The 18,905-nt window shown below is 40.7% G+C and overlaps 1 protein-coding gene across 31 annotated transcripts in view; it reads right to left on the bottom strand.

Annotated features, from left to right (window-relative positions):
- LOC108113576 (protein lap4) overlaps positions 1-18,905 on the bottom strand; it is a 62,145-nt gene that overhangs the window by 38,962 nt on the left and 4,278 nt on the right. For 20 of the 31 annotated variants that reach the window (XR_001772712.2, XM_017224167.2, XM_017224168.2 and 17 more), the window contains exons 3-6: positions 14,179-14,296; positions 3,937-4,519; positions 3,171-3,589; positions 2,476-2,550 (exon numbers count right to left, since the gene is read on the bottom strand). Coding sequence is in view for 30 of the 31 variants with exons in the window: in XM_017224167.2 (XP_017079656.2) it covers positions 2,476-2,550; positions 3,171-3,589; positions 3,937-4,519; positions 14,179-14,296 (1,195 nt within the window). In the remaining variant the exon portion in view is untranslated. The remainder of the gene's footprint in view (positions 1-2,475; positions 2,551-3,170; positions 3,590-3,936; positions 4,520-14,178; positions 14,297-18,905) is intronic. The other 11 variants (XM_017224172.2, XM_017224173.2, XM_017224190.2 and 8 more) reach the window with 1 other exon arrangement.

Raw genomic sequence — 18,905 nt, 5'->3', positions numbered from 1 at the left:
CAACACCAATCAATCTATCTACGCAGCAAGTGCAGGGGATGGATGACTGTTGCGGCAATAAACAAATGCAAATCACTGTTTTTCGACGCAGGAAGTGCCTTTGGATGAGCCCAAGTAGCTGCATCCACAATTGCGGAATGTCCGGCGCAGTCGTAACTTACAATCGTTACCGTTTTTAGCATAGACAAACAAATTCAGAGTCGCCCCCAGTGGGGAGTCCGAGTTAAGTAAGCGCCAAGATGAAGATTTATGCAAATGGAAGACGACTTTTGTAATGGCAATGACAATAATAAGAGGCCATTTGGTGTGGGGTGCGTCGCTTTTCAAAATTATTTCCTCTTGTTTTTGTTTTTTTTTCTGGGTAGCCAAAGTCCCATGACTTTAATTGGATAATTTGAACATAGCTTACATGGCTCTAAGATATGCGGGCTAGAAGAAAAAATAGAAAAAAACAATAAAGCCAACGTGATCTTGAAACTATTCACACATTCGTCTAAATTGGCTGAGCTATGTGCGTTATTTGTGCTCACTTTGTGCACTTAATCCGTCATTGACCATTTGATCGGTTGCAAAGTTACCAGACAAGTTGGTTCTCCAAATATGCTGATGATATAAGCTATTTATAGGCAGCAGTCGTCGAATAGGCCAAAACTCGTTTGGAAGCCAAATAACAGTTACAATATCTACTTATACATTCATTTCGATTGGGAAGCAACTACGCCACAGAACCGAAACCACAATAGCAACATCGGTAACAACAAATACAGGTTGAATCATGGGGCACTCAATCAGTGAATGTCACAGTAAAGACTGCCGATAAACGAATTAGCCTTCGAGGCTAGCTCGTTAGCATATTTACAGATGATATTCTTTACAAAGCAAATCTACTGACATCGTAAAAAGTGTTTCAATATCTTACAAGGTAAATGCTTTTCTAGGTTTTTAACTTTAAGTTAATCTTAAAAATTGTCAGTTCAAGCAAGAAACTAGTAATAAGAAGAAACATGGAATATGGCTGATAGTTCTCAACATTAAAAATAGTTTACACATTAAAACGGGATTAATCTCTCATATGCAATATTTCATAAGGTTCAACGACATTTTTTGGGAATTTTAACTGGTTTCCTGGAAGAAAGAAGCCGACCCAGCCAGGTCCCACTGTAACCCCTGTGACAGGCCATTAATCAACAGTTAGTTTTGGTGGCATACACACACGTACCGCATCGAAACAAGCCAGGCGATTAATATTATTAACCAACGCAGCGTCATACACATAATTACACTTCTCGCCGATCTTGCCCCAGTTTTTGTTTCATTTGAACTACAACTGCCACTCCTTCCAGGCAGCCATGACGTCACAGTCGTTGACATCACTCAAGGGCCTCAAATGTTGGGATTGGATAATTTAAATGCCTGGCAAGAATATGGCATGGATGATTGAATGGTAATGGATCTCGGGATTTGCAGCCAACAACAAACAAATCGTCTTATTTGACCGCTTTGATCTGGCATGCTGCCACTGACAGGCGGCTAAAACTGCTCATTTCGGGGGCAAAATAGATCCAATCGTTTGCCATTCCGCAGCCCAAGTGTATTTTTTTTCCGCAGTTGGATTTCTGGGTGTGGGAACCAAACGCAAAAAACGGCACTGATCTCCAGATTGGACACACGCATGGGCCGTCAAATGAATGGAATATAAACACAAAATAATAACATAATCAAATCAAACAAGCCAAATCGAACACACTTTTATCATCCATCGCAATACGTTGCGTGTGTGAGTGAGAGACTCACTATATAGAAAACATATATTCATGTTATTCAGCCAACGCCCGGTCCTGAGACACCCAACTTAAAAAAATAACAACTTGTTGTCATGACGTCATTTTCTGGTGTTGGGGGGGAAAACCGGTTAGTGTTTTTATTTCAAACACTCAACACAACACATTGTGAATGCTGACTGGCTTTTCGGGCAGGCCAAGATGCGTTTCCAAAAACCAAAAGTGTTGGGGAGCTTAGATGCTATCATCTACGAAGAACCCAAGAGAACGGAGTTCAACTGGCTAAATGTCAACCAGAAAAGTAGTTTTGGTGTGGCATTCTTTCAGACTCATCATCTCTATTCTTGGTTAAAGGTTTATAATTTTCATCACTAGCTAAATTTTGAATTGTGTTTGTTTTATTTTTTAACCGAAACTCATAAGCATCTAAATATATAAACTACATTTCACATTCCAAACAAAGCGATCATGCAAATGTTGAGCTGTCATGCTTAGAGTATGAGGCTAGCCTGTACAGTAGAGTTTAAGCTCGTAACTCTTAAATTTATAAATAAATTTAACAAAAATTGTGTTAACCAGTTCATGAATCCAAGTCGAGCAACTCTACTATATAGACTTGTTAACTGTACAAGGCAGATATAGTGTAGTGTAGTTGTTATTAATACTAACAAAGAAGGTAATACTCAACGCAAACCTTTTTGCTGATAACTGAAGAATTCCGTCGAATCGAATTTTTCGCTTGATCTATAAAGCGTCATGGGTGGATAGTCTTTGGGTTGAGATTGGAGTGGATTGGATTGGATGAACATAAAATATATATATATAGGGTGAGTGGTGGGGTGGAGTGCAAATGTTGGAAAGAGCGCGTGACGTGGCGGAGAATGCAAAGAAAATAATCGAAATCAGTAGGAAACACAATTATGGAAGAAGGTGCTCTTGCCGAAGCACAGCATAGAATAGATAGATAGATTTAGTCACAAAAATAGGTGAAAAACTTGCTGGGTGGATAACATTGAAATTGAATTTAAAAGTCTTGCCAAAGTATATATATTCTTTTTGTTTCACCCAGAAAGATAGTGAAAGGTGTACAACAACGTACAGAACTTGGATAGCGCGCACTCGTTTGTTGGCGATGTTTGCTCACTTTGCGGTTTATCTTATCGCGGAAATGCGAGCATAGATTCAAGATATTGCACAACGATTGGAGGGCAACAGGGGAAAGGGGTCTTGTGGAATCTATGTCAGGTGCTGATAAAGGCACATAACTTAGCCAAATTCGGCCCACCGCGAGCAGACAGCGCCAAATGTGGAGCAACCTTTAACCAGTGGGTTAAACCAGTGGGGTAAATTCCCATACTGCTTGCTATCTGCTGACTCATACAAACTCACCTGGTGTAATTGGCTGATATTCCTGCTGGGGCAGTAGGTAACAGGACAGTACCTGTTCACCCGTCTCCGTGTCTATGTCCGGCTGAAAGGTTAGCAGTGGCTGCGACTGATTCTCCGACAGCCAGACAGCCTTCAGCTGCAGATTGACCAAAGAGTAGGGTAGATATAGCAACTGATTCCCGCTCACATCGAGCACATGCAGCACTGTGCAGTTGCCCAACTCTGGCGGGAGTTTCTTCAACTTGTTGTCCCGCAAACTGAGTACGCCCAGATTGGCACACTGGCCAATCTCCAGGGGCAGGTACTCCAGTGCATTGCGATCTACGTTCAGATTACTCAACTTGGTCATCTGGCCAATGGAGGCGGGCAGCTCGGATAGGAAGTTCTCGGTGAGTATCAGCTCCTGCATGTTCTCGCAGCTATAAAAAAGGAAGGAAATTATATAAGTTTAGGAGCAAAAAAGTTTAGGTAAGTGGTATAGATTTTGCTTGTAAGACCAATTTCGTTGTTTAACAAAGACTGTATTCCTTTTTTTCTTTCAGAAAACGCTTTCAATATAAACAAATATTTTTGTTAGGCCTGGGCAAATGTTGTGCAATTATCAAGATAAGATAAGAAATTGGTCGGAACAGGAGAACGTAGTAGAGTCCAATGCAAAAACAAAAAGAAACGTTGCATTTAAAAAGATTAAAAGTATCTAAATTTGGAAAGTATAAACTTTGTTTATATTTTTAAAGACTGTTAACAAGCTAGGAGTGATACTCACTTTCCGAGTGTATCGTTCAAACGCTGCAATCGATTCTGATCCAATTTCAAGATGGTCAGCCTGCTCAGCTTGGCAATGCCATCGGGCAGTACCTCGAGCAGATTCTGGGCCAGATCCAGATCCGTCAGACTGACCAGCCCACTGATCTCGTTGGGCAGCTCCTCCAGTCGATTCTCCGAAACATCGAGGTAGGTCAGTTTGGTCAAAAGACCCAACTCCGGTGGCAATCGCTGGAGTTGATTGTGATCCAGCCAAAGCTCGTGCAGACCAGGAAGATATCCCAGATATGGAGGCAGATCCTCGATCTCGTTGTCACCCAAATCCAGACGCTTAAGCTTTGTCAGCTGGCTTATTGTCTCGGGCAGGTGCTTGAGCAGATTCTCGCGTAGCTCCAGTGATTCCAATTGAGTCAGGCTGCCAAAATCCGCTGGCAATGTGGTGAGCGACATATCGTTGAGGCCCAGGACGGTCAGGTTTTTCAGCTGGGAGAAGCCCGAGGGCAACTTGGGTATCGGATTCGAACTGAAATCGGCCACCTGCAGGCTCTGCAGATGCTTGATATCGTCGGGAATGTCGGGTATATCTAGAAGAGAAAACATATTGTTTACGTTTACTGATTGCTGTTATGGCTTTTTCAACGAGCCCAGGCCAAGCCAAGCCAAGCTCGTTGGTTATCGGGTTACAACATTTCTATCTGCTCGGCTGATTGACTTGCTCACGCATGAATTGCTCCAAAGGGCCGCGTTAATATATTAATAAATCTGCTATAAATATTCCATGAGACCCACTGAGCGAGAGATTTCCGCATATGGCCTTGTCATTGTCTATCAATTCAGATTTTAAGTGTTTAAAGCGCACGTTTTCCTTTTGACAGTTTTCTGAATTATCGACAAGCAGACTTGGAAAAACTATTAACTTTGGCATATACTCGTATATGGAGCGGTTTCAACCCATTTTTTGGCCATGGCTTTCGTTGTTATTGTTTGCCCCGGTTTGATAGAGCGAGACGAAGCGTAAAATGACAAACGAAACTTGTTGATCGAATAAATTTCGAGTTGCCAAAGCGGAAATGCGCACGCAAAGGACCCGGAAAACGGGAAAACAGAAAACAAGAGGCGGTGTACGAGCATGTGTGTGTACGCTGTTTACCATCACGCCCACAAAAGCTTTTCCACGAGAGCCTCGTATAAAAACCGCAAAACTGCCAGCACAAGCCAAACGACAGGTGGCAAAAGGAGTGGGGGAACTGGCCAAAAGCCTTTCCAACACTGTTTAAATTGACCCAGATACATGGGGGAAAACACTTGTACATCCCCCGGAAAAACCAAATATATGAAGAGAGAGAGAGAGAGAGAAAAAAAACATAACAGAAACGAAACGTAACATCGTCATCGGTCAACGCGGCGGGGTGGCTTGCCCCATGTGTCCACATTCAATCCAACTAATACGACACGTGGGACCGACCCGCAACGCGAACTCGCCGCGACAGGCCAACAGGAGCAACATGACGGAAACCCGGGTGGAAATGTGTCCTGCAAGCAGCAGGACATGCTCGAAGTTGTGTGGGGTAGCAACAATGGTCTGCAACGAGACAGTTGTGGCCTCGTGGCAATCGGCGGATGTGGCCAGTCATAGACCCCCGTTTTGCTGGCAATGTCACCAGTTGTGGCAGCTTGCCGATAAGCTATTTATTTGCAACTGCATTGCCATTGCCACATTGCCACCGAAAGAGTAAGAACAACAAACAACAAGAGCTGCAACAGCAGCAGCCTTTAATTAAAAATTATATAAAAATATAAAACTGACATTTATTTTTATGTACGAGTATCTGCAGCCCGGCATTGTGGTGCATTGTGTGCACTGACAGGCCTCGTTCATGGCCTTGAATGTGCTGACCAATTATAGATACTCGTACTACAGTTGAACAACTTGAAACACCATTTGCGTCTTAATGAATTAGTAGATTTTTAGATAACTTAACCATTTGTTTTTAAAACTGTTTAGTGAATAAGATATATTTCCTAAATGTAAGCACTAAAATCCATATATGCTGTCTTCACTGAAAGTGGAAGTCTCGGGAAAAGTAGGAATGCAATTTTAATGCATTGTGCATTCTAGACTGGATGCAAATAATGAATTTTTCATCTTTACAAAGTCCGACCTAGAGAAGTTCAACTGTCAATGCCACATTGCATCACGATCCCTGGCTATCAGCTCGTGCTCTTTGAACTTTAGAGAGGGCCTAAAAGCTTTTGCCGCAGCAAAAACAGCAGCAGCCGCACACATCCGTCAATCCGTCAACCAAAACACTCAAAATTGGATCCCGCCAGTTGCAGACAAATGGACGCAGCAAGGCGCTTTTCCTTGCCTCACCCTTCCTTCACACGGAGGCAATTGGAAACATATGGCAGCCACACAAAAAGCAGCACAAGATGCTCAGCTGTGCGGCACAGTTGGCGGTCATTAGATGAACGGCGGTGACAAACAATTCGTTGACCTTTAACACACACTCATACACACTCCCGTGGGTAATAGAAAAAAAACACCGAAATTGGGGCAGTTTGGCCCCATTTGGAAACTCATTTGGAGACGGGAAATTAGAGGAAATGCTGGGCGTGCCGGGCACAGTTAGAAAAAGCGTCCGGAATTCTAATCAATTTGTGCAATTATGCAATAAAGGCGCGGCGCCCTTCAAAGAAACGGAAAATGCCCCAGAAATTATTTAATTTGTTTATCAAAATTGATCGTTAAGAAGTGAGAGCGATCCAAAAATAGCGCCCACAAACGGGAACAATGCGGTAGCATTTCTTTATATATATAAATGTTTATGGCTCTTATAAATTTCACCAACCAGACAAGATCGATGAAAAAAGACAAGAACTGTGCCAAAATGAAGGAAAAACCCAAAAGAAAAGCATCAAAAATAAAACAAGTCAAGCGAAACGTCAGCAAACAACGACGACATCGCAAAGAGGGCGTGGTTGGGCGGTATAGTGGGGGTAGGGAAAGGAGTCTGGCGGAAAATACACGTATGAAAATTCTTTTCAATGTCATTGAACGAACAAAAATTTTAAGAGCACGCTGCTGCTCTGACGCTCGTGTTAAATGTGAAATGTGAAATGATTTGTCAGTATATCAAGGCGACCCAGACAGCAAAAGTGGGTGGTATAGGCATACAATCGAGGTCACCATACGCCATACATCTTCCTCAATGCGAGCTGCCGATGCTGCTACTGCTGCACTTAATGAAGATGATGTCGAGGATGCATATTTCACAAGCTCGAAAGGGAAAAAAGTAGTGGAAGGACAAAACTCGAGAGGAAAAACCCCATCCAGGGCCTTTCAATTTGCCTTGCATCATTGGAAAAAAAAGAAGAAAAAAATGCGGAATCCCCGATTCAATGGCTTGGTTACGTTTTAATCCCCAGCACTCGGCATCCGTTATGAGTTGCCATGGCACGTTGCCATTTCACTTATTGCATGCATCCAAAATGATGAAAAGGTTCCAGCTCTGCGGGCTGGAAGCCAAGCTGAGTCGGGTCCTTGTTGTCACCGCCATCGCCAACGCCATCCTGACATCCCTGCAATTTTACGGCTGCCATTGTTAAGAGCAAATCCCTAAGCGTCAACAGGGAAAATGGCTTTCCGCCACCACATTTTCTCGTTCAACCTGAGCGTCTTCTTTGGTGGCAGAGACAAGGCTAAAGCCATTGCCATTCCTGTGCTGTCATTTTAGCTATTAAATGTAACTTTATAGTCCCAATTGTCTAGTTTCGGATGTCAATTTTAAATTGTTGCCTTTGAATTCAAATAAATAAGGTCCTTTTATCAGCAATCAAATAGAATATTGATTGGATTAATAAAATTGAAGGTTTGAAGGTTTTCTTTAGAAAAGAGTAACTACTTATCACAAGAAACTGTACTTGCAATCTAAATCTTTGCACTTAAATGGAAATAAATTTATCCCACGTGACAATAATAAGATTCTAGAAATTATACTTCGTTATTACTCATTATTTGGATTACCTACTACCGATTAAGTGTTTCCGTAAAGCTTTATCTAGCTAAACCTTTTCAATCTGTAGCTTGCAGCACTGATGGCAACCCGGGATGATTGCCACATCGCCTGCAGAAGCTGAACTGCACTGAGCTGGGCTCAGATGAGATGAAACGAGATGAGAGGGTTTGTGATAAGTAAATGACTCTTAATTGTGGCAAAAGATGCGACTATAATGATGATGATGACAACGATTTTAAAGCGCAACAGGTGCTGTTTTTAAATTGCATTTAAGCCGATTTAACGAGCGCATATGAAGTGTATTTGACTAAGGCTTTTAATTCAGTTTCAATTAGCAAGCAAACAAAGAGCCTCCTCAGGCACTTTAACTGTGGGTGGTTGTTGGTTGCTGGATTTAATGACTGTTTTACGCTCGTTAGGCAGGCAACAAGTTTAGGCAAAGCCCTCTGACAAGACGAGCACAGATGCGTCCGCCCCAAAAACATTCACTTTACCCAGTGTACACATCTGCAATTGACATTTTAAACCTTCGATAGGTCTCCTTCCAACCAAAACCAAGTCATTTGGTAATCAATTTTCTGGGGTTTCTCATTTAATCAAAATCCAACCATAACCTTGGCCACCTGCGTCACTCTGTAAATTCATTTCAATTAACTAATTGCAAGCTTAATCCGTGCAATTAGTTGTTAAACTACTATAGATAAGCTCTTTTTTTCCCCCAACAAACATAAGTGCACTTTAGCTATTAACTAGTTGCAATTTTAATCCGTGTAATTAGGTTATTAACACCATATTTTTTTTAAGCATATGGCTTGATCAAACATTAATGGATGTGGCAAAAAGTCAAAAGGTTATTACAATGTAAATTAAGAAATAATTAAGTTGGTTTGGGAAGCATGAATGCCTTTTTGTAAAGTCAAAAACTTATTTAAACAATTTTTGAAATCGCACACGCTAGAAATTCGTTTGCAACATCTATGTTTGTTGTTTTATTCTTTTGGCCAACTCAATTCTTTTGGCTGATCGTTGTTGCCAAGTCGAGAGGATTCACTTTTGATTTGTTGTTTGTACAAGCTCGTTGAATTGCTGCCTGCTGGCCGAGTAGTTTTTAATTGCTCATCCCACGAGTGACGTCAATCGGCTCCAGAGACCAACAAGATCGAAATAAATGAGTTGAACATATATATATATAGATATATAAAGCACAAAAATGAAATCGACAGTATTGAATAAAATTACCCAATGTGAGAAGAAATGATTTTTCAATTTGCTCTGATTTTGCTCCCCTGACATTTTGATTTAGTTTTTGTTTAATGCTATTAATTATACAATTCTTTCTTGTCCGACTGTCCATCTGTCCGTCGGTCTTCAATTTTGTTTGTTTGTTTAGAGTACATTGAAATGTTCCCATCACTTGGCGGTCGCTCTCGGTTTGCTTTGACTTTGGCCAACAATTGCCGTTTTGGTGGAGAACTTCCTACAAAGTCATGGACGCTAATGGCCTAATGGTCCAAGACCACGGCAAAGCTTTGATTTTTGCCTTTGTTCTCGATGCCCCCGATTCTTCTTCCTCCTCGTCTTCTCGAGGAAATAACTAATTCTTTCCCTTGCAGTGAAAGAAAAATTACTGATAAGTCGTTATATGCATGAGTATTCTAGATTTATCATAACACAAAATATTAAAAACGACTTACTTGTGAGAAGTATTTCATTAACTTGGCTTAATATATTTTATAAATTTCTGTATACTCAAGGAAAGTAAATGCTGGGAAACTCAAAAACTTAACAGTTCTACATTTAAAATTTAATTACAGGTTCCGGCTTTCTTTTATATTTTTCCTTCTAACATGTTATTAAAGATGAGTAGTGTTTTAAGAAACCGTTTTCCATTTTCGTTTTTTTTCCGAGTGTGCTAAGTTCTTTTGATGCCTTGTCGAGGGTCGTCTCCGGCTTATGTTTTCTCGTACTTTTGCCCATACTATGTGTGTATGTGAAAGTGACTGCACTTGGAACCTGGGGACCGGAGCTCCGGCAGTCTCCAAGAACAACAAAATGAGCACGCCACTCGAACAGAGGCGCCGCGATTTTGTTTCTTATTTTCTTTCTTTTTTTCGTGTTCATTTTTGCGCGCACTTTAACTTTGACCCAGTTGACGCCTCAATTGCAACATACAGCGAAGAAAAAAAAAACAAAAACATCAACAGCAGGAAAAGATGACATACATTTTGTCACAGAAAAGCGAGAGGAAAAAGAGGGAAACATGTGTCAAACAGGGCCTAAGGGCATGACTTTCAAATGGCATTTAATTGAGTTTGAGTTTGTGGCACTCGGCTTTCAGACATTTCTCTAATAGTTTTCAATCAGCTTTAGGCGCACACAGCAATTTCATAGATTGCTGCAAAGTTGACAGCACAAGCTGATTAAAAACGGGCATAAAGTCTGTGCTTCCACTCTAATAACTCAGTAGAAAACAAATATTGAAGTGAAAACAACATTCCAGTTGGATAAATCAGGAAAAAGTACTATCAGTAGAGCTCTATTTGAGCTCTCCCAATTATCATCCACTCTAATTTCTCGTGCAATCTTTACGCCTCGTCACCCTGAATCCAATTTGGTTGGCATTCCATTCCCAAATATTAAAGCCCAGCGACAAATTCTCACAATTCTATTGTTTGTTTTTCGATGCTAGCCAAAAATAACGCAATCGCACGAATAATAAACTCGGCTTGGCAACTGCATCGCCTTCGGGGCCATTAAAAAAACATAAATTTGTTGCTATTTAATAAACAAAACACGGCATGAAAGCAGCTCTCTATAAATGGCAGAACTGCAATGGAAGCAAAACGCGAATGGCAGATATATATAGTGTGGAAATAGAAAACGCAATAAGCAAATAAACAAACAATTAGCAGTTTGTAAAAATGAAAAAAAAAAAATGGAAATAAAGTATGTGAGCCAGAGCAGCGACGTCGACTGAGCCCTTTTGGCTTACGTTTTGTAAGCGGGTCAACTTGTCATAATGATTTACGTGCAAAACTAGCGACGACCAACAATGACACCTGTACTTCAGTGCACAGTGGCGGTCATATATATAGCATATAGACTTCAAAAGTCGATTGATTACAATGATTACGTTAATCTCTAATCAACATTATGTGATTGCAAGTAAGTTTAAGTTAGATTAGGTTTCTTGACTTCTGTAAGAGTAATGCATTCTAGGGATACAGAGTACTCGCAGTTAGGGTTTTGTAATAGGACTAGCTTATTAACCTCTAAGTACTGCCAATTAAGCTGCTTGAAAGATGCTCAAATGGAAAATGTAATATAATCGTATATAAGGTTGTGAGCTAAACTAGCAGTGGCTACCATTCCCAAGAAAGTAGTTTAAATTTAATACAAAATATTAAGATTGAAAAGAAGATGTCCAATATTATCTCCTTTTCTGGTTTGATTCTACAACTACATTTGAATTTCTATAGATATCTTCACCAAGACAAAAATTAGTTTCTGACTATGCTCTGTCATATTTCCATCGTCACTATACTGCGGATGCTATTGTTTTGATCTCAGCTGTGTCCATATAAACGCACCCACAAGCGCAAACACACGTACACCCATAACAAGCCACTAGAGCCAGGGGAATTTATGTTTTTGTTAGAATTGTTATTATAGCCGTCGCTGGCATACAAATACAAAACACAGGCGCGGGTGGCAAATGCACGACGCCAGTGTCGCGTTCAAAATTCTATTGTCAAGTGCAGTCGGTCGAGAGTGTTCGGCTGTTGTTGTTGTTGTTCTGGCAGCTGTTTTTATGTACTTGCTGTTGTTATTGCTGTTGCCGTTGCACTTGCAAAATTTGCGGTATGAACGTCTATTGTTGTGGCAAACTGCAGCTGGTAAAGCAGCCGAATCGAGCTGGCTAATTTGAGACCAACAAAATGAAAATGGAAAATGTTATATAGAAAAAAGGGAAAAATACAACTCCCACACACACCGGAGAATTATTGCGGTTAGCAATAAAAAATGTGTGTGGGAAATTACATAGAAAGGTATGCGAAGCTTTACACCACCTGTGCTAAATAGCTTTTGCCCAGTGGGTTCAATATAATATGCACTTCAGCGCTGCAGGAATCGAATGTGAAAGGCTTTCCCTGAGGGGCAAGCCACCCACCCACACCGACACACACATTAAACTCAAGCTTAGCAAATAGAAAGCATGCACTGTTAAGAGATCTTTTAATATTTCGCTGATCGACTTATCGCTCTTTAACGACCATTAATCACCGATTCCTGCCAGGCGGATAATCTCAGCTAAGGCTAACGTGGGCGGCCTTTCACCCAGAGCCAACAGCCAGGAAAATCCAGCTCAGATTTCAACAGCAATGGCAAACTTGTACCAGTTCGGTATCGGGGACCCATTCACTTGGCCATAAGCCGTATGTTTCTGGTCATTTGTGGGTCATGTGTATAAACGGCAAACTGCTAATACCAAACTGCATAATCAGCAAAACAACAAGCCAGAGTAGTAAGCCAAACACGACCCGCCAAAGTCATATTGAAATCAGCGAAAAATCTGGTAATGAGTGCAGTCAACCTGGTCAAAATGCACAGAAAGCAAAAGGTATAAATTACACAAAATAATTATGGAATTCGATATTTACTAGGGAACCAAAATATATTATATTTTGGATAACAAAAGTGTTTGTTTTTTGGTATTGTTAAAAAATTAATTAATACTTTTTTAATTTCCTTGATTTTAATGTATATACTATTAAATAATTAATTTAAAATAGTTTTTCTGCTGTGCATTAATGCGATAGCCTCGAAAAGTTGCTGAATTTCGTTTTGCCAGCAAGTGAAACTGAAACCTTTGGACGGAAATGGGAAGCGCCATATCGACGTCATTGTCGATGATATAGCAGGGGCTGGCTGTGAATGAATGAGCGATTCGGTATTCGGTAAGCCGTTGTTGCCATGGATACTATCAAGTAGAGAAGGTGGGTTTGGTTTTTTAAAACAACAGAGGGGGGAGTATATACCCGTGCTGTTCAAGTTATTTTCTGTATATATTTTGTTTCCATTTATTTATTATTATGTTGTATGCGTCGGAGTCGCTTGAAGAGATGCACTTGACTCCAATTACGGGTTTCTGTTTACGGATTTATGCTCGCTTGAGCGGAAAATGCATATATGTGTATGCCGTGGATTGAGTCGGTGGTTGTGCGGGTGGTATGCGTATCTGTATATGGATGGATGTGCGGCAGAAGTTTTGCTCGGGGAAAAGTTATTAAAAACCCAGATGCATCTTCTTTGTTTGAGCAACAACTTGTTGGAAGACATGAAAAGAGCAGCGGCAATACGGATGTTGCATGCGCCAACAGAGATAAGACAATGCAATTGTTTGCGCTTAAATTGAGTTTAAAGTCGTTAAAAGTCTGTAATACAGAGCAATTTAACAAGATAAAAGAGCAGGAAGAGCACTTTTAAAGGGGAAAATAGAACAAAGTCAGTGAAGGAAAGGAAATGGATGACTATGGAAGGTATTAGATGGTATAAGTTTGGGGATTTTTTGAAATTAATGGGCAAACATTACTGCTTGTGACCTATAAACGTTTTAAACTTCAATTTAATTTCGAACTATTTAATGCTATAGAGTAAATATTTTATTTTAAACTGCTTCATTCACTGGAAACCGTAAATGGAAACCCAACCTTGCTTGCTTTTCTGTTTAGAAGATTTAATCTGGCATTTAATTAGCACAGATTATAAACGAAATGGTTAGCAAGAAATGCAATTAGTAAAACTTAATAACCACGTAGGTTGACAGCTCGACATTTTTCATAATTAGGTTGATCAGCCCACAACGTGGGAGAAAGCTGAATGCGTCATTTGATATGCTGATTCAGTTCCAGGCTCATCAGTCCCAACCGCAGATACATATAGATGTATAGTATATGCAAAAAGCCATTCCAATCAATGACACAGATGCAATTATCATATGCAGTTGTTGCCACATTGCGTGTGGCATTCATTGGTTATATACCCTCCTTATTCTGTCATTCAATCATTCAATCACTGCAATCAACGGACACGTGCTGTCCATCTAACCAAAAACATAAATCGAAAAAAAAAAAAATCCATACTCCATCAATGTCATTTAGAGCATTATGAGCACTTGTTGCATGTTTATGGAGATAGTTTTGTGGGCGGAGACTTTAACTTACCATTGCGTGAAACATCGAGCTCGACGAGATTTTCAAAGTTTTGTATATCCGGCGGCAGGCGTCCAATTTCATTGTCACTCAGTCCCAGCTTTCTCAGGCGATGCAATCTGAAGAAATTCTGCAAGCACGGAAAACAGAGAGAGAGAGAGAGAAAATATAAGATTTAGACCTCAGAGCACGACTCGGGAGCCTTTCGAAACAAAAGCCATTTGGGATTGCAACTCAGTTAGTTCGTTTTCGTGGCCATAAATCTCCAAGGGGTTGTCATTTGTTAGTGCCGTGACCCGTCCAAACAGTCAGTTTACCATTAGAATCCTCCATTTTCGTCCAGCTATCCAGCTATACAGCTTTCAGACCCAGGCCCAGACAGACAGAAGACATGTCGCCAACAATTCATTTATGAAAATCACGACTTCGATTCGAATTTCGAAATAAATTATGTTGGCACTCCAATGTTGGACTTTCCAAAGTGAAGGGAAGCCCAAGCTCAATGCCCAGTAACAAATACCCATACCCTGACCTTCCTGCAATGTGGAGTAGTACTCATCTTTTGGAAAGAAAGTTGCGCCCCCTACTGACTCACTGAGTCATAGACCTCAAGGTTAACAGCCGCTGCTTTTGTTCTGCCAGCGCGATTTTTATCGGCCATTGTTGCCTGAGTTCTTGACTTGGGGTTTGGGGCTGGGGTCTTGTGGCGAACCCAAAAGAGCAGTCGCCACCAGAATAATGTAAATAATTCGTAGTTCTGGCCGTAAAGTTTATTAAATTCTTTCTCTATTTTTTCTTTCTTTTTTTTTTTTTTTTGATTTTTTGTTATGTTCTTTGTTTGCCCCACATGACAATAGAAGTGCTGGTGGTGCCTGGCCAAGTGCCGGAGTTGTTGACCCAGTTTTTTGGGGCACTGAACAAGCGAATTCCGCAACGCGGCCAAGACACACTCTGGCTTTGGGCATTTATGGTCATACAAATCGAAAGGAATTTTGGGAACGGCAACCCATAAATCCATTTTGAGTCAGACACAACACAATATCACAAATATTATTTATAGAACTCTGTTAGGTTAATTTGCTACAGAACTTTTGACATGAGTCTTAAATCCTTCATTAATTGAAATAACTAAACTGATAAAGTTGGGTAACAATGCTTAATTTTATCACCGTCTAGTCTATTTTCATTCTAGTCGACCAAAAAATGTTCTTTAGTACTCTTAAACACTACTTTTTATTAACAGTAAAAGTCATAGTAAATTACAGAATCTAATTTTATTATACCATAAACAATCTGGACATTTAAAAGCGTGTACCTCATCATAAGTTTGTGGAAAAGTCAATGTCAGAAAAAACACTGCCCATTGCAACAATGAACAAGGGGCTTTTATTTTAAAGACAAAGCGGCTTAGGCTCCATCAGTGTCAGCTGCATTGCTTTTGGCCACCTACAATGGCCAGATTCCGTTTGCTATTTATGCACAGAAAAAGCGAAAAGCCTTTCAACAAATCATGCGTCAAAAAGTTGCAACTGTCAGCGACAAAGGGGCAAAAAAATGCAGGAAGACAGGCAGTCCGGGCCAAAAAAGAAAGACAGAGAAAAAAACGTAACTTGCATATGAAAATGGCCCACAAAAAGGGGGGAAAAAGGGGGGTGGTGGGTGGTATGAAATGGCCGAGAGACAAAAACGAGGACAAGGCATGACGACAATAAAAATGAATGCGAATTGTAAACTTTTCGCCAAGTGCTGGGTACAAAGGAGGCCCTCCCCCTTCATCTTTTTTTTTTTTTGCCACCCAACGAAGCAAGCAACAAACCAGCTAACCAACAAAAGCCCACGCTGCAACACGGGCTTGTTGTATGTGTGTGTCTTGGCCATAAATTACCGGCCGGTCTGCCGGCCGGCATATATAGCCATGAGTACGACGAGTACTGAGTACCAACCACGGAGTACTACCAGTTTGTCTGCCACTCAAGAGCGCACATATAACCATAGCTACAGATATCGTAGACTCACTCACTCGGCAGCACACTTTTACTATTGTATCTAGTCGGAGCAGGCGCACAGCAAGTGGCAGTAGCTGGCTTTTGGCCAGGCCAAAAACACAGAGCCAGCAGTTCGAGGTTGCATCACAACAGAAAACAACAGACAACAGACAAGTTGCTGGCTGTTTGAGCTGCATCATCATGTGCATAATTCGATTTCTGGCCGGGCACTTTATCTCGGACGCGAACAGACGAACTGGCTATAACAAAAACAATTCAATTTGCCATTGTTAAAAGCCTGGTCGAAAAACCAATTTGCGCTGCCTAAAAGCAAACCTAATAGACCCTGATGGCTGCTGCTCCGGTATCCAGGTCCCCGGGAAATGGAAATGGAGTCTAGAATCCACCCAGCAAATCCAGTGCAACTGCACTGAACCATGACCCCTGTATGTTGAGGGCTAGTATGGTAATGTGCGCTTCGCTGCCCGCCAGCAATTTTTTAATGTGCCCCAGTGTATCTGCAAGTGTAATCTGAAAGCCAAATGTATCTGGCCCACTCACACAGCTCACACACAACGGGGCGTACGCACGTACAGAGATATATAGCCATATATCCATATTGCCATATAGCCACATAGCCGCAGTTGGCGAGTGGTGTGTGCATGTTGCAAATGACTAGGCGCCCAGAAAGCACAGCACTATTGCCGAGGAAACGGGTTCTAGATACATTTTTCGGCACGGATATGTATCTCAACGGACTCATCGCATCTACAGCCACCGAAACCAGCTGAGCTAGAACAGCCAACAACACAGAAAAACGGACAGAAAAGACAGACAGACGGCGGCAATTATGTGCAGAGCTGGAACTGAAGACTGCGACTACGTTTAGTATTTCACGCCGCACTGGAGATACAAATTACACAGAGAGAAAAAAAGAAGCTAAATATATTTGGATATTAATGTTGTTTTTACTTTCTGTTCGAAAAGGTAAAAGTTTTGAAGAATATTTACTTCTAAAAGGAAATACTAACCCGTAAGAGATTTAGTTTTTTCAAGGAATATTATTTAAAACTCTTCTAAAAACCCCAAAATTCTCTCTCTGTAAATGGATACAAATGGCTGCCGGTGCCTTTGCCACTGCAACCGAGCAACAGAGGAGTCGAAAAATATACAAATATGTGTAATCGTCGAACAAACAAGACACGAGCTTGCGAGCTTCTCCAGTGGCATCCGCAGAAGGAATCGGAATCGGATTTTCAATAGCAGTAGTGTCTGGCTTCGTGTATCTGGGCGCCTGTTCCAATCTGTACATCTTCATTTTTCTATCCAACTTTTGCAGCCCCAAGAACTATTGTTTAGTGAGTGAGTGTGTGTGTTTGAGTGCTCCTCAGTGCATTTGTCATGCCAATGCCAACGAGCCAGCAAACCAACGAACCAACCAGGCAACGACTTTCTTTATGGACGCCTGCAGACGATGCAGCCACCGGATAAAAATTCAGAAGAAGAAAAACATAAGCCAACTGCTAGTCAGCGGAAAAGCACTTAACCGCTTCTCGTTTCCCAAACAGCTGCTTGGGAAATTTAGTATCTTTTTTAGATGCAAATACAGAAACTGCAACGCAATATAGCCATATCAAGCGCCATAAATCTCAGCTGCATCTTAGCCGAATCCCGACCACAATCGCCCCACAAAAAATGCATTTTTGACTAAATAACTTTTTTAAACAGCTGCAAACATGAAACAATCTCTCAGTTATTACGTCTGTCGGCCAGACGCAATGTTTGATACAAAAGCCTTCAGAAACAATTAAGTGGAAAACATTTATTTATTTATAGGCAAACCGGTTTGCACAAGCTCACTGAATAGTGGCTAGAATAAAAGTGGTAAGCGATGGGGAATTCGAGAGACGAGCGGTTGGCTTAGTGTAACGAAAACGAAATGAAAAACTCAAAACAAACCGAATGAAAAATTCCACAAGTTGAAGTACAGTTCGTCTTGAGGCTATAAGATAGCTACAGTTAAATTCAAATATAACTTAATCAAAGAAAGGTGTTAAAATTATTTTATACAATACTTAAAGGAATTCAACTCACGTTTATTTATTTGATTTCCTGTGTTTTAGTATTGATCTACAAATCACAGCTAATTGAAATAGGATTTAAAGAAATAGACCACATAATTTTTAAAGCTTGAAAGCTTAATGCAAATTTAAGAAGCAGCTAAGACTTATCCTCTGTGTTAGAACTTTGTACAAAAAACAATAAATTGATGAAGAAATTTCTGCCTGATTTTTCCCATGTAGAAATTAACTGCTTATACATTTTGTTTCGGTACAAAAGTTGATAAAGTTCTGAGATATTATTTTCTGTGGCTAATATGAATCGGAAAATATGTCAGTTTTCTTTATATTACTTAATATTGATTCATTGCAAAATATCTGAGTAATTAGGCCTTTTAGAACCCAGTAAATAATGGCTAGTCTGAAAGTCTCTTAAGATATATTGATGACCAAAAAGTTGCCAAATCAGTGTTTTGGCGTCTGTTTTTGTATATTTTTCTTTTTTGGGGGGTAACCAGCAGGTGTTGAGCCAGGTTGAGTAGCTAGCAGTGAGTAGTGTTCACTTAGCCAAACTCACTAAAACCAGACCGCCATTTTAGATTCTTGCTGGCTGTTTTCGTAGCTGTTGTCGAGTTCGCTGTGTCAGGTACGCGCGATTACTACCAAATGATGTCATTGCCGCTTGCTCTGGCTC

This window comes from Drosophila eugracilis, unplaced genomic scaffold (genome assembly GCF_018153835.1).
Source record: "Drosophila eugracilis isolate 14026-0451.02 unplaced genomic scaffold, ASM1815383v1 contig_367, whole genome shotgun sequence".
In the NCBI taxonomy this organism is placed as follows: Eukaryota; Metazoa; Arthropoda; class Insecta; order Diptera; family Drosophilidae; genus Drosophila; species Drosophila eugracilis.
The sequence above is the reverse complement of the archived record's forward strand: the minus strand, read 5'-3'. Positions and strand labels throughout refer to the sequence as shown.